This window comes from Prionailurus bengalensis, chromosome B3, assembly GCF_016509475.1.
Source record: "Prionailurus bengalensis isolate Pbe53 chromosome B3, Fcat_Pben_1.1_paternal_pri, whole genome shotgun sequence".
Classification (NCBI taxonomy): domain Eukaryota; kingdom Metazoa; phylum Chordata; class Mammalia; order Carnivora; family Felidae; genus Prionailurus; species Prionailurus bengalensis.
In genome coordinates, this window is record NC_057355.1 from 54,855,906 (window position 1) to 54,881,593 (window position 25,688).

The 25,688-nt window shown below is 40.6% G+C and overlaps 1 protein-coding gene across 3 annotated transcripts in view; it reads right to left on the reverse strand.

The window, feature by feature from the left end:
- GALK2 (galactokinase 2) overlaps positions 1-25,688 on the reverse strand; it is a 138,145-nt gene that overhangs the window by 19,626 nt on the left and 92,831 nt on the right. For all 3 annotated transcript variants that reach the window (XM_043555455.1, XM_043555454.1, XM_043555453.1), the window contains exon 8: positions 19,912-20,122. In XM_043555455.1, coding sequence (XP_043411390.1) covers positions 19,912-20,122 — 211 coding nt within the window. The remainder of the gene's footprint in view (positions 1-19,911; positions 20,123-25,688) is intronic.

Sequence of the window (25,688 nt, forward strand, 5' to 3'; positions counted from 1 at the left end):
TTATTTATTTATTTATTATTTATTTATTTTTTTTATTATTATTTTTTTCAATGTTTATTTATTTTTGGGACAGAGAGAGACAGAGCATGAATGGGGGAGGGGCAGAGAGAGAGGGAGACACAGAATCGGAAACAGGCTCCAGGCTCTGAGCCATCAGCCCAGAGCCTGACTCGGGGCTCGAACTCCCGGACCGCGAGATCGTGACCTGGCTGAAGTCGGACGCTTAACCGACTGCGCCACCCAGGCGCCCCAAGATTGTTCTTTTTTAAAACTAAGGTTGAAACAAAATGTTTAGAATACTAGCTTTAGGATTCTGTATGTTTCAGTTTTTGCCTCTGAGCTACTTCACCTCCTATAATCATAGGCCAAGTTTAAAATCAGAGTATGGGGGCAGGGCTGGTTAAGGGGAGAATATTGATTTATTTTTACTATAATGTCCCACTTATGAAGAAATCATCTAGTTTCCAGGTGCACTGCTATATATCGCTGAAAGTGACAAAAGGCACAATAAAGCAGCATCCACTGTGATCATAAAATACTGCTGCTTAGCTGAAAAATCACTGTTCTGTCTGTGATCCAATGTGCAAAGATTTTTTAAACTTTGAATTATAAAAATTTTCAAATATGCAGGACAGTGGAGAAAATACTATAGTAAATTCACAAGCCCATCACTGAGACTGGACAATTATTAACATTTTGCCATATATGCTTCAGTTGATTCTTGCTGAAGTGTTTTAAAATAAATTATAGATGTGATTTTTCATCTCTGTATTTGAGTATGCACCTCTATAAAATAAGGACATCTCCTTACATAATCTCCATATCATTATCACACCTAACAAAATTACCAATGACTACTTAATATTGTCACATATTCAGCACATATTAAATTTTCCCAATTGTTGTTTAATTTTCAGTTGATTTACACCAGGATCTGAACAAAGCCCACACATTATATTTAATTGTTCTATCTAATAAGTTTCTTTTAATCAAGAATTTATAGTGATTTTTGATACTCTAGATTCTCAATGTCATGTATATAAAATGCAGGCATATTTTAGGGTCAGATCCTGTGATAAAAATATAGTCCATTAGGGACAGTATGCTTTAGCTTTTCTTAGGATTATGTAGTCCTTTAGGATTGAATATTTTCCATTAGGTTTAAATATTCTAAAGTAGAAACTGTCCACGTTGCTGAAGGCAAGGGAAACAAAAGCAAACATGAACTATTGGGACTTCATCAAGATAAAACCTTCTGCACAGCCAAGGAAACAATCAACAAAACTAAAAGTCAGCCTACAGAATGAGACAATATATTTGCAAATGACATTTCTGATAAAGGGTTAGTACCCAAAATCTATAAAGAACTTATGAAACTCAACACCCAAAAAAACAGACAACCCAGTTCAGAAATGGGCAGAAGACATGAATAGACACTTTTCCAAAGAAGACATTCAGATGGCTAACAGACTCATGAAATGATGCTCAACATCACTCATCATCAGGGAAATACAAATCAAAACCATGATGAGATACCACCTTATACCTGTAAGAATGGCTAAAATTAACAACACAAGAAACAACAGGTATTGGCAAGGATGTGGAGAAAGGGGAACCCTCTTGCTCTGTTGGTGGGAATGCAAACTGGTACAGCCATTCTGGAGAAACAGTATGGAAGTTCCTCAAAAAACTAAAAATAGAACTACCCTATGATCCAGAAATTATGCTAGTAGGTATTTACTGAAATGATACAAAAATACGGATTCAAACTCTTTATAGCAGCATTATCAGTAATAGCCAAACTATGGAGAGACCAAATGTCCATCACTGATGAATGGATAAAGAAAATGTGGGATAAAAGAAAATGTAGGAAACACACACACACACACACACACACACAGGAATATTACTCAGCCATCAAAAAGAAGGAAATCTTGCCATTTGCAACAACATGGATGGAGCTAGACTGTATTATGCTAAGCGAAATAAGTCAATCAAAGAAAGACAAATACCATATGATTCTACTCATATGTGGAATTTAAGAAACAAAACAGATGAACATATGGGAAGATGGTGAAAGAGAAGAGAGGGAGGGCTAGATGGGTGATGGGTATTAAGAAGGGCACTTGTTATGATGAGCACTAGGTGTTGTATGTAAGTGATGAAATACTGAATTCTATTCCTGAAACCAATATTGCACTGTACGTTAACTAACTAAAATTTAAATTAAACAAATAACAAAATAGAAACTACCTGAAGTGATGTTTTATATTAACCCGTAGGACTCGTGTTTTGATTTGTGACAAGGAACATTCAGAATGCACCAAGCAGATTACTAGAACCTCATAAATCTGGCACCTTCTCGTGTCTATTCTCCATTGCAGAGTGTTTCACAGCAAGACTTCTGCTAGGAATGTCTAATGAGGATTCTTGCAGGGCATTCTGAAGGTGCATGAGAGACTGCCATGGCTCACACCCTCTGAATGGTAGTAACTCAGACAACAAGGGAGAGGGCAGAAAGGGCATCTGTTTTCAATTGTGATATAAAAATCTTGCCAAAGGCTACAACAGATTTGGAGACCACCCTTTGAGGGAGAAAGCAGTTCTGTGTTGGCTGGACATCACAAACGTTCTCTGGATCCAGGGTTCTGGCTTATTATGTGCTGGAAATTCATTGGGTCTCTTGTTGTGCAGATACCAAAAAATCCAAGAAAATCTGAAACGTTATCCACAATAGCTTTCTTCCCTGTCCAGCTAACTTTAAAACCGGATGCTCCATCTGTCTATAAGCTCTTATAATCCTTGAGAGCAATTATTATGTTAAAAGATGAAGCAAGTTGTTCTTACCACGCATGCATGATTATTTCCAAGGCAGCTTTAATTTAAGAATATAACACCAGATGCCATTTTCCTAAAATACTACTAGTGTCCTAGCCTATCATGGGAAATTTCAGGCTTCAGGGCAGGATATACCACATAGACTTTGAAACACTGGCTTCATCCAGTGTGAACCTTAGATAATTAATGAGTCTAATCCTAAGAACTAAATGAGCATGGCCATAAACATTTAAACTACAAAAGTTGCTGAATAAAATCACTTGTGTACTAATTCTATTTGCTAACTCTAAAATCCCCTTTCCCTCTGACTTCCTGACTGTGCCTTCAGTACACCCACCATACGGGCTCCTGCCTGCGGCCCGCTGCAGGAACTATTTTGTTGGCTGGAATGCTCTTCCCCCTGATCTTGATGTGGCCGGTCCTCACTTGTCAAGTCTCAGCTGTGACAGTTTCAAGATGAGCTTCCCTCAACTCCAAACTAGAGTAACTCCCTCACATATGTATTTTCGCCATCCTATTTTATTCTGCCAACACTTAACTACCATCCCAAATATCTTGTGTATATATTTGTTTATCAGTTTGTGGTTATCTCTCACCACTTGAAGTTCAGCTTCAAGAAAGCAAGGGCCTTGTCTAATTTCACTTCTGTATCTTCAACAACTAAAATAGGGTCTGGCATACCATAGGAGCTCAGTAAATGTTCACTGAAGAGATGGTCAGTCCCCTGTCTTTGTAGCAAAACTGCACTGAAACTTGGTGAAATAAATAATTCTGGGACGAATGAAATAGAGAAGACCTACTATTCTGGCAATTTATGCTTACTAGAACCTTCACCAAAAAGGGGGGGGGGGGGGAAGTTAACTAAAAGAAGTCTTAAAGACAATTAGTAAGCTCCAGTGTCCAAATTGTACCTAATATCATTATCACGGATGACAGAATTATTTTTATTGTGTTTTGCTTCACAGATGTACAAGAAAGGAGATTTCTAAAACAAACAAAATGTGTTTCAAATGAAAGGGAAGGAAGAGATATAGATCATCATAACCAGTTAAAATAATTTTTTCTTTTAGTCAATTTTTGTAACACCAAAGTGCCTGCTCACTTTTACCTTAAAAGAATGGCTACACAGCTTATGATCAGACCCTATCTCTAAATGAATCTAAATGGGAACAAATAATTTAGATATGAATCCCATTTAGATATGAATCTAAAATGGGAACAAATAATTGGTTATTTTGCTGTATCTTTAGTGAAAAATGATACGAAAGAGCCGGTGACAGAAGTAACACACTGGGCTCCATTTTCCTCATAAAACCTCTAATAGCAGTAGGTCAACAGTAGATGGGGGACATGCCTAGAGCCCCACTGACTTATTTACTTACTTACTTACTTATTTATTCATTTACTTACTTACTTACTTAAGAGCCTTTTTATTATTTTACCTTCTACTAAGAGTGATGACAAAAGCCCTAAGATGGCCATCCAGCATCAATAGTTCTTTTGAGCACCTGCTATGTGCCCCACACCATGCTCCAAAGGATAGGAAAGGCATATGAAATAGAAGCTCCAGATTTGAGGAACTTAACACCTCAGTTAAAGAGATAAAACAGAGGCACCTGGTGGCTCAGTCGATTATGTGTCCAACTCTTGGTTTCAGCTCAGGTAATGATCTCACGGTTCATGAGTTCAAGCCCCACATCAGGCTCTGTGCTGACAGTGCGGCGCCTGCTTGGGATTCTCTCTCCCCCTTTCTCTCTGCCCCTTCCCCACTTGTGTGTGCTCTCTCTTTCTCTCAAAATAAATAAACATTTAAAAAAAACAGATAAGGGGCGCCTGGGTGGCGCAGTCGGTTAAGCGTCCGACTTCAGCTAGGTCACGATGTTGCGGTCCGTGAGTTCGAGCCCCACGTCGGGCTCTGGGCTGATGGCTCAGAGCCTGGAGCCTGTTTCCGATTCTGTGTCTCCCTCTCTCTCTGCCCCTCCCCCGTTCATGCTCTGTCTCTCTCTGTCTCTCTCTGTCCCAAAAATAAATAAAAACGTTGAAAAAAAAATTAAAAAAAAAAAAACAGATAAAACAAAACTATGAGACCATTGAACGGTGATGATCTGCAGCAGAAATCCAAGTGCTGGAAATGTGGAAGTTGCACTAAGATGACAGGTCTGGTGGAGGAAGAACAGTAGTGGGAAGTAGCAAAGAGCCCAAGCCACAGAGCTTCCTTGCTGCAGAGAAGGCCTGTGCTGGGAACAGGCAGAGTCCGTTTATACACCTGATGAGAGCAAACTGACCAGACCCTGGGGCTGCCTTTCGAGGAGGCTGCCCACACTTCTGAAGTTTTAACATCCTTTGCTACATATGCTGCACAAAGGTTGCAGACTAACAACACGTGGTCCCTGCCCAGCCCCGTGATGCCTTCTTGACTAGCGTATTGTTTTTTCAACTGTGAATTTTTATATAATGATCTGGATTTCTGCTTTCCCTTGAAAAACTGAAGTCTGGCAGCACTGAACCTATATTCTTGCACAACAATAGTTGACTGGAGCTGAGGAGGAGCTACCCCTTTTAGACAGAATACATGTACTTTATTTCCACAGTTTCCTCTGTTACCAATTATCTGATGCTCAGCCTCACTAGTTTACATGCCTGCCTGGCCTCTGTAGGCATCTGCATGTGGGACTCTTTTTCCACAAAACTCTCAATTACAGGAATTCTTGTCTGGAGAGTGAAGAGTGGGTAAACCAAGAGGGTCACTATGCCATAATGAACCACTGTTACTGTTACTAATAAGTCCCACCTTCCTTAGGGGCAATGATAGTTCTACACTGAACTAAACTCTGTCTTCTGGTAAGTTCTGCTGTTTGGTCTTAGTTCTGCTCCCCAGACACATGTAAACACAAGACAGCCCGTGAGAAATCAGAAAAAAGCTCTCATGTTTTGTGTTTTTCACACATTGATGAGGATCCAGTTTTCTCTTTTAATAAAGGGAATAATATAAGATAAACTCTTCACTCTCAAGAGGTAATAGTTTAACAAAAGAGAAGTGTTGGCAAGGACATGGAGAAATTGGAACACTTGCACCCTGCTGGTAGAAATGCAAAATGTTCAGCCACTACAGAAAAAAGTACAGAGGTTCCTCAAAAAAATAAAAATAGAACTAACTACCATATGAATCAGTAATCCCACTTCTGGGTATACATCTAGAAAAAATTGAAATCAGGATCTCAAAGAGACACAAGCCCTCACTCCCATGTTCATTGCAGCCCTATTCACAATAGCTAAGATGTGGAAGCAAATTAAATGTTCATCAGTAGATGAATGAGTAAAAAAAAATGTATATATACATATAAAAGAATATTATTCAGCCTTAAAAATGAAGGAAATTCTGTAACATACAACAACATGAATGGACTTTCAGGGCATTATGCTAAATGAAAGAAGCCAAACACAGAAAGATGAGTACTACATGATTGTACTTATAGGAAGTAGTCCTTAAATTCATAAAATCAAAGTCTGGAATGGTAGTTCCCAAGGGCTGAAAGAAGGGGAAATGAGGAGTTACTAATCAACAGGCATAAAATTTCAGTTAAATAGATAAATAACAAGATGTACAACACTGTACCTATAGTCCACAAAATGTACACTTAAAACTTGTTATGCGGATAGATCTTACGTTAACTGTTCTTACCACAATGAAAAATAAATTTTAAAAATTTTAAACAAAAAAGAAATAACAGTCTACTAGAGAGAAATCCGTAAATAAGGACAACAAAGGCAACAGATGCTAAGGCAGCTCTTTATAGCTAATGTACAGGCACAAACTCAAGAGGGTGCCCTAATCTGGGTTAACCTGAAAGCAGAGCCTGAGACAAAGATTTGGGTGCAGGTAAGGGAAATCCAGGAAGCAAGAGCAAAAGAGTGAGGAAAGGGAAACAGGAAAGAAGAAAGGCCAGTAAAGGGTGCTTCATGAATAAGTCATCACTGTGAACAACTGGGACCCAGTTGCTCAGAGACCTCTCTGAAGACACAAAGAGAAGGTGCCTCAGAATTGGCCCACCAGCAGATGGGAACCCTGGGGCATTTACCCACAGACATTTCCACTGTTGCCCCCAGAGGGGTTAACTTCTCCATAAAGATGTGCCTGGGCAATGAGTTACCTTCAGTGACTTTGGAGAATGTCCCAAGCCAACAAAGAAGACACACTCAAACCAGCTGCTAGCCTGATGTGGGCTGCTGTCAATGCTGAAATCAGGTGAGCCAAGGGGATGGGAGCACAGAGATTATGGCCTTCACAGAAGAGGTGAAACCAGCTGAATTTAAAAGATGAGTAGGTGCCCAGAAAACCAATTAAAAGGTGGAGTAAAGAACAAAGAAAAGGATTGGGAACTTAAGGCAGAAGGAACATTGTGAGCTGAGGTGCCTGGGTGGCTCAGTTGGTTAAGCATCCGACTTCAACTTAGATCATGATCTCACAGCTCGCAGGTTCGAGCCTGGTGTCAGGCTCTGTGCTGATAGCTCAGAGCCTGGAGCCTGCTTCAGATCCTGTGTCTCCCTCTCTCTCTTCCCCTCTCCCTGCTCATGCTCTGTCTTTCTCTCCTCCAAAAATAAACATTAAAAAAAAAATGTTTAAAGGAACATCATGAGTAAAGACATGGAGATTAAAAAACATGAGGTGCTTTTAGAGAACCTGTAGTACTACTTAGATGTGACTTCCATGCAATGATGACAAAAAGCAGAAGCAACAGGAAACACAATGAGAGAGAAAACTGAAGCAGTAGACAGAGGCCAGATCATAAAGGTTTTGTAAATTATCCTAAGTAAGGTATTTAAATTGTATCCTGTAGATAAGTGGTTCTTGGCCGTTTTAGAATTACAGAAACTTTTGAGAATCAAATAAAAGCTATAGACCCTCTCCCCCATCAGAATATCCAAATATCCAAAATTCTGCCTATAGTACAACATACACACAGATACTGTAATGCTATCCTTGGATCCAGGTTAAAAATTCCAGCTAGAAATAAACCATTACAGGTTTTTAGCAATTATGTCAGTAGGTTTCTTATTGTAAACAACAGAAACCAACATGGTTTCTTAATCAAAAAAGGAATCTATTTTAAACATATGAGATAGCTCACAAAATCTATTGGAATTACATATTCCTATTCTGTATTAGAATGCAAGAAAACCAGGTACAAATGAGTCAGAAGCCAAGGGAAGCAGGCAGTGAAGAACAATATCTAGATACGACATTAGACTCAAGATACTTTATCAACGGACCCTGTGCCTATTAGATGCAAAGCCCCAGACATAAGCACATGCCAGGACACCAGGAGGAACCTAAGACCCTTGCTCACACCCAGGTGACAAGCAATCTGTGAGGGACAAATCTGACCCCTCACCTTCCACCGTAGGAAGCAAGACCCACCCTCTCACCAACATGCACACACACCACAGATTTCCCTAGAAAAGGGGCCTGGATGTCAGGTAGCCAAAACTATGGCACTTGCCCCCAGCAGCAGTGAAATACCGTGACTCTATTAGCAGTGGAGTCTTTTCCTCTCCAGACCAACCACTCTGCTTCCCTCACATAATTAGATTTCAAGTCTCCTTCTCTCATTATTCCTTCTAAAAGGGTAGTTCCCCCAGTCTGTCCTAGAAGTCAGTCTGAGGGGGGCAAAGTATGGCTGGACTATCACCTTCCTCATTTTCAAAACACAGTTTCCTCATGTAGCCTCCTATTACGCAACTGCATGAGGGTTGTTTGGATATGGAAGAATGTAAAGCATTGGTTTTCAGCTAACAAGCTAAAAGTGATAAATATTTGGGGAATCAGTAAAAACTTCATCTCAGGATAATTAATCAAAACAAAATAAATAAATGTGCCGGCCTGAGAGAATTGGAATCTTTATCATGTATGTGTATAATCAATATTTCTGAGACTCTCATCCCCCAAAATACTTTCACAGTGTTTGGGTGAGGGGCTAAAAGCAGTCGTGTCTTTAGCTGCCTTTTGCACAACACTGTAGCTGCACATTACCCACCAATTTCTCTTTGAAACCAAAGGCTCCACTGGGCTAACCCAATAGTTGTTTTCCAAGAAAAGCAGTCCAGAGGTAGATGGGAAAAACCACTTCAGAATCAACTCTGGAGTCGTCCATTTTCCTGTGCAGCAGAGTTATAATAAGTCTCTGCTCTGAGGCATAGAATCTTTGGAGTATTTAAGCAGTAGAATGGAAAAACACCATATATTCCTCATTGAAGTTGGACTGTGGTTTCAAATTTATTTTCCTAATAATCATATTTTTCAGAAATGTGAAGTTTCTGAAATGGTCAAACCCACAAAAAATGAACTGCTGTTTTCAGGCACATTAGTATCCCATTCCCATGCTGCAAACACTAAATTAAATTAGTATCTTATATTTAAGAGGGAAAAAATCTTTACCTGCTCTTAATAGCAAAATCATGGGTGAAAAAAATACACACACACACACACACACACACACACACACACACACTTTCAACACAAACCACATTAATCCATGGAAAAGTACATTCCAAGAGTCATTTGTGATATTTTCAAATCTACAGCATAATGCCATCTTGTCTGTGGAAAGGAAGGGCACCCCACATGTTTATAACACCACTTGCTCAGATTTCCAGGAGAAGCAAGAGCCGGGATTGTCTATGTCATAATAAACTCTACTCCTCTGATCTTGAAACCTTTGCCTCACTCTGCTATTGTCACCCTCACCTGCATTTTATACTCTGGCAACACACGAAGCTCCTGTTAACTCGAGGGACATTCAGAAGATGAGAGAGCCCAGTGCTCCCTAATTACCATGTTCCCTTCTAATTATAGTTATCAAACACTGCTTAAGGAGAGCAAGGTGCTCTCTTCAGATGTGCTGTCTTCATCTGGGTAGCCCCCTTCCCCCCTCCAAAAAAAACCTAATAGAGAATCTTGAATGTAACAACAAATTCTCAATAATTATCAATTAATTCTCAGTAAATGTCAACTTCCTGCTCCCATCCCATCAGCAAAGGAAGAATCTAAAGCTGCTTCCTGGATGAGCCACATTTTTGTTTCCCTCTCTTTCTTGAGGAAACGACTTTCCCATTAACTTCCCAGAACTTCCCTAAAGCTTTGTTCTTGGAAAAAGTGAAAGGCCCAAACAATTTCAAGATATTTGAAAAGGAGCCTAGGGAGTTGGGAAGGGGTCTTTGTCAGTGCAGAGTTGAATGAAGGACTATGGAAAACAAAGGTCACACTTGCCTACAGCTGGCCTGTCCTAATATTTTAACATAAAAGGGAATGAGTTAGGGGTGCCTGGGTGGCTCAGTCGGTTAAGCTCCCGACTTCGGCCCAGGTCATGATCCCACACTTCATGGGTTCAAACCTCGCATCGGGCTCTGTGCTGACAGCTCAGAGCCTGGAGCCTGTTTCAGATTCTGTGTCTCCCTCTCTCTCTGCCCCTCCCTCACTCTGTCCACTGTCTCCCCAAAATAAATAAACATTAAAAATTTTTTTTTAAGAAAAGGGTATGAGCTCTACTCTTTGCTGTCTTCTACTAATTGAATTACAGGGAGAAAAATGTAAGGGAGCAAGAAGAATGAAGACAGGCAAAGGAAAACTCAATGCTTATCTGAGAAAGAAGTGGCACACTTTAGCGTTTGTTTTATTGTTGTCTTCCCACAAAATGCTAAATAAAGGAGACAAGGATTATGCTGGCCTTACTGATTGCTAATGCACAATCCCTACCACAGTGCTTGACTAGTTACCCTTCAATTGAGTACTTGTTGAATAAAGGAATAAAAACTTACTCCTATTTACTTATATCAGTCATTCATTTGCCATTATAATCAAAAAGTAGGACTTTACCAAATTACAACAATAGATTACGCAAGTGAGAAACTACATCATCTGCCATGCTAAAAGACCCTACTAGCCCGCATAGGCTATTGCCCAGACTTTGCTTTTGAAAGGTATGCACTAGCATAGACCAGGAAGGTGGGCCAGACACTGCACAAGAGGGGAGGGTTGAGGGAGCTCTAACATGCGCTAAATGTGGCCCTCCTCTTAATTTCCTCATACTAAGTATTAAAGACAATAGACCTCCACTACACCTGGACTTTCCCAAACATAGCGTGGTATTAGGGAAGATAAAAACGGTGCACTTTGACAAACATCTAATGAGATGTTCCTATTCTCAAGGTGCTTACAACATAACTGGTAATGTCCTGCAAAGATAAGTAAGGATGCTGTATTTTACAGAGGCTGTGATTACGAATGAGTTTATGTAGCTCTCCGGGGACCAGGGTGGGAGGTGAATGCACACAGGCATAAGTTTGTCTGGGACCTCTCTGTGTTTGTGTTTAAGTGATTCTCCATAAAAAAGCTCTGAGTGCAGATGAGTCTGTCTTCCTTTAAAGATACTTTTTCCCTTTTTCTTTGTCTGACTCTTCCCTTTTGACTTTCATCCTCTCTGCCATCTTTTCCCTATTGAACTAAAATACAGAAATGAAGTATATACCTTGCCTCTTTGTTAATCGAGTAGAATTTTATATTCCTTGTTCTTAGAACATTCTATAGTTTCTCACTAAGACTGAATGTTATACTGCTATTCCTATGGAGATGGCCTCTGGTCTTTTTTGCTGCATCAATAACCCTTGATAGAATTAAGGCTTCCCAGTGGTACTAATGGACTGAGGGTGTTCATTCTTGTGGTCTCTCCCACCCCATTCCCACCTAAGACAATATGAAAAACTATCTTCCTCAAGCTTTAAAAAAAAAAACAAACAAACAAAAAAACTATGCAATTTCTCTGCCCCTGAATGTAAAGTGGTGCCATGTCATGTTTCCATCAGGAAACCTGCAGCAGGAATGAAGATCAACTGAGATCTCATGTGGTTAAACCTGTGAATGCCTATACAGATACAATGGATCATTGTTTTGTTGTCATTACTATTAAAATGTGTCAATAACCTGGTAAAAGTCACTAGATCAATATCTAGTGGAAACAAATTGGACACAAACTCGTGGTTAGGAAAAAATATGCATTTTCTAATTTAGAAATTCTTAGTAGGAAATTTCCTTCCACCTGAAGCTAGGTACTTTGAAAAGTAACAAAAGTAAGAGGTGAACTAATATCAAACAAGAGATGTTTTTCTGGACCATGCCCTAAGATTCAAGAATAACACTCTCCTGAAAAGAGACTATGTGAACTCCACAAGACAAGGGAAAAAGTGACAAGCCAAGGGCCAGGAAGGACTTCACCAAAGTGTAGATAAAATGCCAGTATGAGAGAAATGTGCAACATAAAAGGACATCACAGTATATCTAATATTTAAGTGAAGATACTTGGAATTTGGTCAAGAACAATATCCATTGCCCCAGATGTCTGGAAAGAAATGCCAATTTCATAATTGTACATGAGACAGTAAATTGTTTCTCATCACTAAAATTTGACAGGATGAAACTCCTAGCCACACAGCACAGAGAAGTGTGGTTGTCATTAGGGCCGTTTCTGAAATGTTCCCAGTGCTCCTTACACATGTTAAGACAGACCGCACTTCCCCACCCCCTTTGAAGTTCCTCAGATCCACATGACTTGCTCAAGCCAACGAAACAAGGATAGGAGTGATGGTGTCAGTCTCTGGAGGATGTTAAAAGCCAGTGAGCAATTATCAACATTCCCTTCCTCTGGCCACAGGGATTATGGACAAATATTGAGATAGAACACCCCCCCCCCGCCCCCCGCCGAAGCCTGGGTCCCTGTATGTCTCAGATAAATGGACCCTTCTGCTGCCTTGTGTTGGATATGCAGAGTACACATATTTAGGTGGGTGAGGAGGGGGGGGGGTGGGAGTCAAGCCACTGAGACCTTGGACTTGTTACTAAAGCATAATCACCTCGAACACATCAATATAGGAGATAATCACTTTGACCAAACTGAACATATTTAACTATAGAAAAGCAGCTTTGTATATGAATAAAATATTTACTTACATGGAAACCTAAAACTGTGAAAAGGAAAGCAAAAATAGCAAAAAAGTAAAACTCAGAGGAGCAAGATTCTCTCCTGTTAGGTAGATGAAGACCATAGGTTTTTTTCCTAATCCAAACCAGCAGAGAGGCAACATGGTACACAATGAGACGTCAGCTGTCCTCATATCTACAGAAGCCTCATTCTACTCAAAGCAGTGTCTAATAAATTCATGGCCGACTCTTTGATAATTTCATCTCTCAGAAGGTAGAGAAACATTTGTGATAAATTCAAACAAAGGAATACTGTCAAGATATATGTGTCAAGTCACATATCCTAGCCTTAAGAAAAACACATATTTAAAAATTTAGAAATTGTCTTTTACATTTCCTTCCCTTCCCTTCCCTTCTTCCTTTCCTTTCCTTTCCTTTCCTTTCCTTTCCTTGAGGCAGCCATGAATGGCATAGCCAGCAAAACCAGAGTCAAAAAGGCAGTTCGGCCTGAGAAAGTAGCTAGGAACGACAAGGTCAGGGCCAGGGAGGCCGGCAGGGTTGGGATCAAGGTAGTGGTCAGGGCTGAGCAGCCCAGGGGGACCAGGAATGCCAAAGCCAAGGAGACAGCTTGGATGAGGAAGGTAGCTGGCAGGGCCAGGGGTAGTTATAGGGGAAACAAGCAAATAAAAAAATATATTAGGAAAGATGAGGGCCATTTTTTTAATGCTTCAATGGTCTAAGCAGGGGTAACTCATGCCATTGCAGCTCATGTACATTGTCATTTATCTGCCCACTCACTTCACTGTCATAGAGCAGCAGCTAGGTCTGCAGTGGGCTCCCTCATCCCACTGGCCCTTCCCTTTAGCTTCTCTGACTCTTTGGGCCAGGTACATGTTTAGCTTCCCCTGCAGGACACCAGCATCATCAAACTTGCAGGCCTCGAGGTGGTAAGAGTTTGACTCCCATTTCTGTCCATCCTCATGGGTTCCTACTGTCCTTAACACCCTCACTTCACATCTATCATCACTGCCTGACTGTCTTTCCTGTTGACGTCAGGCTCCAGCACTGGATGCGAAGATAGAGTCCTACGTACTAAACAGCTTACACAATTGCATGTGGTCGAATCTATATAATAAATCCCTTTCAGGGAGACTTGGTGGCTCAATTGGTTAAGCGTCTGACTTCAGCTCAGGTAACGATCTCACAGTTCATGAGTTTGAGCCCCACGTCAGGCTCTATGCTGACAGCGTAGAGCCTGGGGCCTGCTTCAGATTCCGTGTCTCTTTCTCTCTGTGCCCCTCCCCTGCTCACACTTTCTCTCTCTCTCTCTCTCTCTTTCTCAAAAATAAGTAAACATTAAAAAAAAATTTTGTTTAAATCCTTTTCTTGGATAAAAGCCTAATACAGCCCCACATCAGTGGTTAAGACAGCAGAATGAGGGCTCTGGAATTACTGCATGGGTTTGAATCTTAATCATTCTGTACCTCAGTTTCCTCATCTGTAAAATATCAAAATATTGGAACCTACCTTATGGGATGTTCCTAGCAACAAAATCATCTGAAGCCAATCTTTTACCCTTTATGCTTCCATAAACTAAATCTATGCAGCCTGTGCTATGTTTCACTTACATAGATTTGAAATGTTTAAAGTCCATGTGTGAATTCAAAGACCACTGTCAAAAACATTCAGATGCAAGACAGAATGTTCTGTTGGCTGCAAAACCTTGGTATTATTCTTTGTTTATAGAATGAAAAAGGGAAAGTCAGTATTATTAACAGTTATGTCAATGCACGCAGCCTATTTGATACTGTAATGGAAAATGCACTTGCCTTTCTCTTTTAAACAGAATTTCAAACAAAAACATCTACCAAAAAATTATTCCCTAGGAGCTGCCTAATTTGGGGAGTTTGTCATATCTCAATAGTACGAATAGATTAGGAGGGTGGGGAGGGAGGTGGTATAAAGGAACAGTGAATGCATCAGTATTTGAATGTGTGTGTCCAAATGTGTTCAAGTCAATTTATACCCTGGAAAAGACTATTTCATGCATGTACTCTAAACATGAGTACAAGTATAGCAAATGTCTTAAAAGGACTTAGAATAGTGTAAGTGTTTAGAACATAGTAAGTACTCAATGTTAGATGTTGTTACTATATAATTATTAATGTAGAATGAACAGATTTTTTTGAAGGCTAGGTATAACCAGCCTTTTGTTAGACTTTGAGTGCCTTCTTAAATTGGCCTCCTCCCCATTAGTTCTCCATATGGATAGAAGAAAATTAATTCAACTCATTTATTCATTCAGCAAATATTTTCTAGTCACCGTGGGAATACAGAGGTGCACAAAACAGGGACGCTTTTGCAAGGATACAAATCCTGGGAGAAGATGGTGCCTTGTGGCTCACATTTAGTTGTCATGACTCTTTTAGGGTTTATTTCTGGGAAATGCCATTATAGTAACTACTGTATGCAAGTTTCATATGAGGCTGGAAAAGTTGTTTCCAGCTTGCTTTCATGGGTGTAGGTCACCGGAGTCTATGGGGCTGCTTTGTCAGGAAGATTGACATCCCCTTCCTCTTTCCCTGCACCATGTACGATCTTCCTGAAGCTGAAGGCTCAATATTCAAGGATGACCTTCCCAGAGAGAGGAAAACACTTGTCTTTGACAAAGAGGATCAGTGTCAGAGAGAGGTAAATGTTTAGTCTCACTGGTCTAACTCTTTCCTACACTACACTACATCCTCTCCTGCCAGCCATGCCAAATCACATGAACTCGAGAAAGTTGGGGAACTCAAGGGTTTGAGGGTACAGAGTATGAAGAGGTGGTCAAGCTCACCGGTTCATTCTGGGCCTGTCTCAGTTCAAGACGGCCAAATGTATTTCAGACTACTGCAGGGGGTCAACTCCTCCTCAAAATATCCTTTCAGAATTTCATTTTAGCTCTGTTAAAACACTCACACATGGGGAAGAACATTCCAGAATTCTCTTGCTTTTGTGGCTCCGGAATGGCCTCTGGAGCCAGAAACGAGGCTGCTATTTTTAGCCTTGTAGGATAAGGGGAAGATTCTGAGCTCTAGCCTACCCATCAGTGGCAGGGGCACTGACCAGGGTACAGCACACATCACTGGCAAGATTCCAGTATGCTGATACTGGGTTGTTCCCACAGAAGTTGAGAGTTTTAAGATGTCATGTCTTCAAATTCATACTTAATAAGGTATGACCACATTCATGTTTAGCTCCTTAAATATTTGAAAAGGGAAGGTAAACCAATGAAAAGGTATATAATGTGCCCAGCTGAAAGAGGAAGAGGAAAACCCAGCAAGGAAGCATTATCTTCAAGTGATCTAAGATAAAAGATACAACCATTTTTTCCTAGAAAATAAAAAGCCTTTACTCCTGGCATGTTCCTGCCCTTTGTGGCCAGATAGCTGAGAAGTCAACAAGAGTGAGGAACAAAACAGAGACACTACGGAGAGAAGGAGAGGAAAAAGGATGAAGTGAAAGCTAATTATTCCCGCACTTGACCTTCCAAAACAACTTAAGCAACTTGAAGCATATGTTTTGTGTATAACAAAAATAGTTACTTGATTTATCCTTTTATACTTTGTTTCATAAGAATCTATTATTTTGTAAAAATGAAAACAACAGACAAAACTGAAGGATTCATCATATTTGGCATTATTAGAATTCCATCACCTAGATTTTAAGGATTTCTGCCCAACCAGTATCTGTAAACACTAGGAAGGTCTATATTTTCCTTTGGAGTTTTTTCTAGGCTCTTTATAGAAAACTTTTCTTCCAAAATTCTTATAAGAATGATTACATTGTGTTGAGATCATAGAATTTAATGCCTGACATCTTACAAGTTATTTTTAAATTGATTTCTTTGATATCTGATATCTTGATATCTTTCCAACACTTAATTGGAAATTGAAATTACTGACCAACTGACTCTATTTTATAAGTACCTTTATATTTTTGCATCACATAAAAACAAACTACTTTTCTTAGACCTAACTGAGATAATCTATGAGAACCACAATTTATCAAATGAGAAAATTCCACAGTACTTCTCCCAGTTCTTCTAAACACAGCAGCTCGGGCACATTCTGGCCAAGTTGAGTTTGCTACCTGAATTAAGCAAGCTACTGGATGCCACATGATTTTACACTTCTAAAGCCAAAGCACCAGAATGGAAATGGCCAAAAGGGAACTCTAACCACAAAGTAACCTATCTTCATCACCTCTCTTCAGTTTCAAGAAAAAATCAGAGCCAAGCAAAGTCCAAATTCAATATTATCTCACTTGGTGCAGGACTGCTAAGGCCAGCTTATAATATGCGGGGGTAAAAAAATGAACAGCAGAAAGAGAACTGGATTAAATCAGAAGACTAGGATTTGGGATCTGGCTTTAGCACTTACTTCCTATAAATCTTGACAAATCATGTAACTCTCTGAGTTCTTCACTTATGAAATGAGGAGAACCAGGTGACCCAGAGTTGTGAGATTCAAATTATATGATGTGGGTAAAGAGTAATATGTAAACTATAAAGTAAATAACAAGCTTTTTGGGGTGTTTTACTCTAGATGTCTTCCTAAAGAGCAGCCCATGCCAGTGCCCTGTGCTTGCTGAAAAGCCTGATCACGGCTCGTGACTTTGGAAATCACAGGATCTAAACAAATTAGTCAGCAACCGGCCAGCACTTTGTCAGCATATGGTCACAGACAGTTACTAATCTAAGCAATGAGATTCATGTCCAGCCCAGCACAGTACACCGAAGCTGCAAGGCCACCCCAAGGCTAACTGTATGTGCCCACCTCTCCTGACTCTGACCGCAGCTTCATCTCTTCCTCTGGATTCACACCTTAGGAAACACCTCCCATTGAAATCAGCCTGGCCCCTGAGCCTCTAGAAACCCACACATCATACCACACCCTTAGACTATTCCTACCTGTGGGAAAGACCTGACAAATAATCCTTCAAATATTTCTAGCCAGTCCCTAGTCATGGACTGTAGCCACTCTAAACGACATCTAAAGGATTTGAGGATTTTTCCTTTGTGTGTTTAATTTTAATGGCCGCTGAGCATTTCCAAATCTAATTATTAGAAATTTGGAAAGAGAAAACAACAATTGTACATGGGGCTTTGGAAGTCTGGCTGGTTTAGCAAAGGCTGCAAGCTACAGTTTGATTGTAAACATCTCTCTCTGTGCTGTAACCTCACAGTCAACATCTCCCAACTCACACTCATATCCAGGTAAAGGAAGCAATTTTGGCAGAAAGCAAACATTGGATTCCACGTGCTTTTGGGAAGGCATGGATCTCCATGATGAGAAAAGTTAGTTCTAGTCAAAACTAAGCATGTTATTAAAGTGAATGTCCTGGAATAAAAGGCAGAGACACCCTCCAGAGTTCTCTATGGCACCAACTCATACGATTTAATGCAGCCCAACATTTAGTAAGAATCCTATCTTCTAAAGGGTTAAGAGAAACATTGGCTTAAGGTCTTAGACCAACGAAAGCACAAACTCAGAAGAAACAAGGCAAAGATACAAAAGGATCTTGATCCCTAAAGTTAAGGCTAAGTGTGCCAAGAGAATTTGGCTGGAAATCTGACTGAAGTTAGATGGCTGGATTCAGAAAGTAACTCAAGCGACATTAATCTAGGAGATTCTACAACCCCTAATTTATGTTCATATTTTTGTTTTGTTTTGTTTTTTAACTTACTTATTCCAATAGCAAAAGAGAAAGAAATCCTTTGAGGGTGATAGAATTACAAAATGGATTCATTCATTCAACATAGATTTACTGAGTACAAACAAAACATAAGGAAATTATTGAAAGCATTGCAAGCATGCCAGTAGGGAAGTTATTTTAGATGAAGGGGTAAGATTAAGCATGCATCATTTTTATAAAAACAATCAAATCCTTATTCTTTGGGGGGAAATTTTTAAATACATATACATAAATAGAAAGGCACATACTCTGATTAGGAAATTATCTTTTGTGTTTTCCAAGGTTTTCTGGGAAATTAACTTATTCTTTAAATGCTGAGATAGAGAGAGGTTGGAAAGACAGGCAGATATAGAGAAAAAGGAACATAGATACAGAGAAAGAGAACAAGCTGTGGATTGAGAAGGATACAGAAGAGATAAGAATTATATTGAACTTTTTAGATAGGAACCGCATTTCAGAAAAGAGGAAAGCTCTAGTCAGAAAAGGGCAGTGATGTTTAGGATTAAAGGTCCAGAGGCAAGACCAAGGTGCAATTAGTAAGTGGAATGGTTCAGCCAAGACAACACTATACGAGTGGACGTGTATGGGCTCAAAAGGGAGACAGGACAGAACACAGGCCAAGTTGAGGAGAAATTTAACATCCATGTTAAGCAGCTTAGGTACTGAACTGAACTGAAATGGGGCTCTGAGGCTGATCTTTACAAGCTTTCAACCCAACACTACATCCAGAAATGGTTGGATCTTAGCTAGATGTCCCTGCCCCACCTGCACCACTGGTATTGACTTTCCACAGATAGATAACCTTTGCTTCTAAGAAGAGAAGCCACCCCAGTGCACCTCTAACCTTTACCTGGCCTTCATCTCAGGGATCTGATATTATCAGCATGAAAACAAGATCTCTTGAAAGCAGCAGGCAAACAGAAAAAACTTTCACACTAAAGTGGGCAACAAATTTCAACCTAAGCAGGGAAGACTTTCTGGTGTCCCAGGGCATGTCTCAGCAGTTATAAGCACTGCTCTAACCTAGACCTTTTTATGTAAATAATATAATAACCAAGAAAATGGACAGAAGAAAAAAAGAAAAGCTTACTGAAATAGGAACTTCTCAAGGGCAGGAACTTTGTTTTATTCACCTTTGCCTCGCCAGAATACCTGGCATATAGCAGATCAGGAGATATTTGTTGACGAATGAATGAATGGATTTAATGGAGCCAAGCATCTAGATAGTTAAGTTTGCCAAAACATACACATTCTCCAAGCACCCTCAGGCATGCTTCTAAATCAGTCAAATCCATGGGAAAATTGTAATCTTTCCAGCTGTGAATATGGGAACAATCCATGTTCTTAACTTTCTTCAGCCGACTCACCGTCTTGAGTGTTTGGATTCAGAACTTGGGTTCGAAGCTCCTGCAGGCTAATTCCCAAACACCTGCAGACCTCCTCAGGGCTATAGGGTTCAGGGTGAAGGGCGTCTTCCACCATCCTGAGCATTTCTTCCAGACTGACCCCTAGTTTGGCCTGCACCTCCTCTAGCCGCAGTATTTTATCCCATTGCAAGCCTTTGTACTTTGCCAGGAGCTGTAAGTTCAAACCAAGATAATGGTTATCTTTCATTTCAGAAATTGATAGGTGCTATTTTAATTAGCCAAATTCAACTTTAAGCTGTTGGGTTTTTGTTTTGTTTTGTTTTTCCTATTCAACCTATCCACATTTCCCATCATTGCTTGAAAATGCACACTGGATTCATATGTTTGGAATTAAACATGCTTGTGTGACACTCGCAGGCTAGTTAAATATTTTTCCTTAAAATTCCTAATATCCCACTGATTTTTTTTGGTTTTTGTTGGTTTGTTTTTTTTTTTTTTTTTTGCCTGCTACCACTTTCCCTCAGGGCTATTTCTTGGAATGATTTTTTTCTTTTATCCCTATTCAGTTCATCCCTAATACACCACTCTCTATAAAGTCTACAGAAAGCTACTCAATTCTCATGTGACCTGGGTCCTGAGGTGGACACTGTATGCCCGATTTCATTAGAGCACTTCCTGTTTACCACATGCCTCTTTGAAAATGGCTAATGAATTTAAGTATCTGGGCATTTGGACTAAAGTCCCAGATTTTAAATGAAAACCTCATTGGTGACCTTATGAAAAACCACTTCATTAGATCACTGGTAGAACTAACGCTGTATGCGTCTCCACCCTCAAGAGTATGGCTTCCAACTGCATCCTGAGGCATCCCTTAGTCTGATGGAGAGTGTTAAGTACAAACCAAATCTTTGTAACCAGGTCCACTTATGGGAACCTTAATCCAGAATGTGTTTCATTCTCCCCAGACCACTCGCAGCCCTTCAGAGCAGGAGACAATCAAAAGAGTGAAGATATCTCTCATCCTAAGGTCTATAAAATTCATTCCCTTAGTGTGAGGCAGGTGCAGACAATACAAACAGCAAAAAGAAGCAAGTAAAAGAAGGGGAAACTAGTCTTCAGGAAAATGTGCATCTGATTTACTCTTCTATTATGCTGATGATTTGATTTTCTTTCTTTTAGACAGGAAGCAGGGTTTACCAAAAGACCATTGAACTTTTGTTAGGGCCACTCACTTCTGAAGAATGCTAATAACAGAAGTTCTTATATTCATTAGTCCTCTTTTTAAAACTCTGGCTAATACAGTTGAAAGGAGTTAATGACTTTATGGCAGAACTGGGAAAAGAGAAAAATTCTATTTTTCTGTTCAATTATTTCACAGAACATGGTACCATTTCTAAAGCAAGGACTAAAGCTAAGACCTTTCCTTCTGACTTTGTTTGCTTAGAACATTTAGTTAGCGTTTGAGCAGTGCTAGATTTGATACCTCCATGGATTTGCTCTTTTATTTAATTCATTCATCCATGGTCTATATTCCAATGTATTGCCAAATTTGTTTGAGAAAACTTACAAAGACATACATAGAACAATATATTTATATTATACAGAAAAAGAGCTTAAGTTGATAATCTCCTAGAATGATACTTTCTTGAAACACAGATCCAAACCCAGCCAAACTAATCAATGAAGCAAACAGAAGTAATTATACCTGTATATGATTTTAAATGTGCTTTTTATTTCTTTTAATCTTCAACAGCCTTATGAGATGGGTGTTATTACTCTATTTAAGACGTGAGACTAAGTGACTTGTCCAAAATCATCTAACTAGTAAGAAACAGAGCTAGAAATTAAACCCTGATCCTCTAACTCTTTCTTGCTTTCTCAAGGCCACATTCTCAGTGAGTCACGGCCAACATCTACACGGTGTTGCTTACACTAGTTCAAATTGCCATTCAAGCCCTATGAATGCATTTCTAAGCACAAACTAAGATTTGTGCTAGAAATGAACCTTCCAGTGATTTAAAGACACTTTGATAGATGTGTTCCATCTAAAAAAAAAAAAAAAAAAAAAAGGAAGGAAAAGGAAAAAAAAGATGGCCCCCGAGTGATGACTGTGGGCTCTTCCTAAGGACCTTTTAGTAAACAACAATCTTCAAGTTTCCATCCCTGGGCTCACTTGGACAAGTCACATTGCCTCAGGCACTTGATCCAAGGAAACTGGGCCAGGGATGTGTGAGGAGAAAGTCTGGGAGGGATGCCTGCTGCTGCCTACAAGGTTGTTTTTTTAAGGCAGCCTCCATGTGTGCTTTTCTTCCATAGACATAGGCACCAGCATACAAAAGTTACCATTCACTCCAGCAATATCCCAGTTTGCTGTTGGGTCCACATGGCCTATTTGATATGTATTTCAATTAACAACAGCAGCATGGCCATGAGCCACCGAACAGCGTGCTGTGTCGTAGGAGTAAAATAGGAAAGCTGCTTAAGCCCTTTGGAATCTGGCTCAGAAAACAGAAAGATGTGACTTGCAGATGAAGGAAGGGGATGGGTAAGAGCACTGTTGCTCAAAGACAGAACTTCATGAAGGAATTTGCCACTTGAGGCCCTGGTGATTGGCCTACTTCACAGTTGTGAGTCAGGGCTATGAGTCAGGGCTAAGGGTCATTTCGTCACAAGTTCCTCACTTGTAGTAGGGTGGGGAAATAGGAGAAAGCAGTTCTTTGTCAACATCTAGCACTTTCTTTGCACCGCTGCAAGTACTAAGTCTTTGTATCAGATACCACTTGTGGGAGGCTCCTGAGCTTGTTCCATGCTCAGTGGGCAAGAAAGCAGGCAACAAGTGTTTTGTCCACAGTCGTGGAAAGAAGCAGATAAAGGGTGCTAGGATCCTCTCTCAGTTGGTGTCTCTCAGAAGCAGGCCTAAGGCAAGTATTTAGAAGAAAGGATGATTGCAAGATGCTGGTAGAGGAGTAGAAAGTGAGACAGGAACAGAAGCCAGTGCAAGGTGTAGTGATACAGACAGGTGAGGCCGGGCCCAGCAGGCCCTCTGGAGCCTGTATGTAAAAACCTCAGATGTGCCTTGCCTGTGGGCAAGAAAGCTGGGATATTTACCCACTAACTCTCATCCATCATCCGGTGAGGGCTACTTGCAAGATAATTCCCTAGCACTTCCAGGTTGTGTCAGGTGCAAACTCAGAGCTCTGCTACAGCCCGAAAGAGGCCTCAGTCCTGGAAAATTGCTGGAGCTTGCTGTCAGAGAGTGTGCTGGGAGAGTGGTAAGATATGGACCCTATTTTAGGAGCCTGACTGTCAGAATCCCCCTCTCCTTGACTTTCCCATTGCATTCAGCAGTACTAACAAATCAGTGGGAAAAGTACCAAGTCTCCTCTTCACCTGGTCAGCAAAAGGCTAGAATTTCTAATCCCTTCTCTGAGTTACCTCTAAAAACACTCATTCAACAAGCTATCTTCCACACAGCAAAAGCAGCTGTGTTGTTTTGTTTCAGGTTGCATAAATCACACATTCTTATTTTTAAAATTTCAAAGAACACAAACAGTTCAAAGTACAAAAAAAAAAAAAAAAAAAAAAGCAAAGTACAATAAATTGTCTGTAGTTATCCCAACGAGACAACTACCAACCACCATTTTGATAATCATCCTATCATATATTTCTACAAATGTTATGGATACCTGCACACATATAGCCCAACATAAGTGGGATCATACACAGATGTTTTATTGTGAATCCTTTTCATTTTTTGCATATCTCTCTGTTACCCACTTCCCACTACACAGAGCTGTTCTCCAGTATTCTGTGGCAGCTGGTGACTTCCGTGTGCACATCGCACTCATAACCACCACGAACACAGAACCACAATGACCCTGTGCAGTGTTAGTGATCTGCATTGCCTGCACTCCATAGCAGGTTTCAGGCCACAGGATAAAGCCAAAGAAACCCACACAACTGTGCAGATGGATCTACCACAGTCCTCACCACACCCTCAACACATCCTGCCTTTTTTTTTTTAGAAAAAAGGCATCCCCAAACATCATGCTCTGGATCCCACTCACACCTAATTCATAAGGGGCACAATGGAAAGAGCTGGGATAAGGACAGACCTGGATTCCTGCGCTTACTTAAAACAGGTCACAAGCTACCTTGGCCCAAAACTCCCAGTATGTGACATGGCTCACTTGATGTCTACTTCACAAGCTACCATGAAGATTAAGTAAGACAACACTAAAAGCAAATAGCACCTTGGAGGTGCCCAGGAGGGCACTATGGTTTTCCTTCCCTCCCCATGTTCCCCTGCCTCTCTAGTAGTTCTCACCCACCTGACACCTTCTCCCATGACTTCAAACATACACATTATTATCATTATAATACAAACATACACATTAAAATCATTATTCGGGGTGCCTGGGTGGCGCAGTCGGTTGAGCGTCCGACCTCAGCCAGGTCACGATCTCGCGGTCCGGGAGTTCGAGCCCCGCGTCAGGCTCTGGGCTGATGGCTCGGAGCCTGGAGCCTGTTTCCGATTCTGTGTCTCCCTCTCTCTCTGCCCCTCCCCCGTTCATGCTCTGTCTCTCTCTGTCCCAAAAATAAATAAATGTTGAAAAAAAATTAAAAAAAAAAATCATTATTCCCAAAGCTACCGCTCTTCATTTCTCCCACTCTTCCCATACCAAACTCCAGTTAAGGAATATGGCCTCCCAAAGGTCTTTCCTTACGTCCCAAGCCACTCCCAAAGCCACTGGAGTTTTCTCAGTCCCTTTAAAAAGTCCTAATAAGTCAGTGGTTTCTGGCACTCGTCAGTCCCTACCTTCTTCAAATTTTCAAATTTCCTGTTTCATTGGCTTCTATAGCACTGAGTTTTCCTGGTTTCTCACCTCTCTGGTCCCTGCCTCATTTCCTTCCATGACTCATTGTTCTCCTTTCATTATCTCATTGAAGTCACCTTCCAAGTTTAACCCCCGACCCTCTGGTCTTTTCTTGCCACACTCTTTCCTTCAGCAAACTGAACTTAGCTCTTGGTTTCAACTGTTATCTCCAAACAAATAGATCTGAAGGCTCTCCCCCTAGCCAGAAGTTATATTCCATGCTCAAATTTCTAACCACTTACAAGAAAATTCCGTGGGAAATTTCACCGCCTCTCACTTTCCAGCCACCTTCCATCCAACCTTCCCTAAACCCACCCACCAGTGGCAGAGCTAGGCTTTCCACCCATCATTTCAGCTTAAAACTGCAGTCCTTATCAACTAAACACGTTTCCTTTATTCATGCTTGCCTGCGTGAAAGGAGCGTTTGCTGAGTGCCTACTACTCCCCAGGCCCTAGGCAGACAACAGTGTTTATTCACAGGCACACATGGTGCCTGACCACAGGGAGGTCTCAGTCTACCAGAGAAGAGAGGTGTTAAATAAGAATTACACAGCGAAGCACTTTATCTAATTGCCATAAACTACGATAATGGACAAATGCAGGATGTGGAAAGAAGGCATTTAACACATAAAAGGACATTTGACATAACAGGAGTGGGGAGGGTGGTCAGGGAAAATATCATGCCAAAAGAAAGACAGAAACCCAATCACAGAGAGCTTTACGCCCAACCTTTACCAGGTTCAGGCACAGCCTCTCTCATACCCCTCCCTTTTTATCCCATCCCCGCTTCTCTTCAACCTGCTGCCAGGTTCGTACTTCTAAAACCTTGCTAACAGCAATGGCTCCCCATGCTTCCACAACCAAGCCTGGCTGATTCTCAGCGCGGCACTGAAGCCCCTG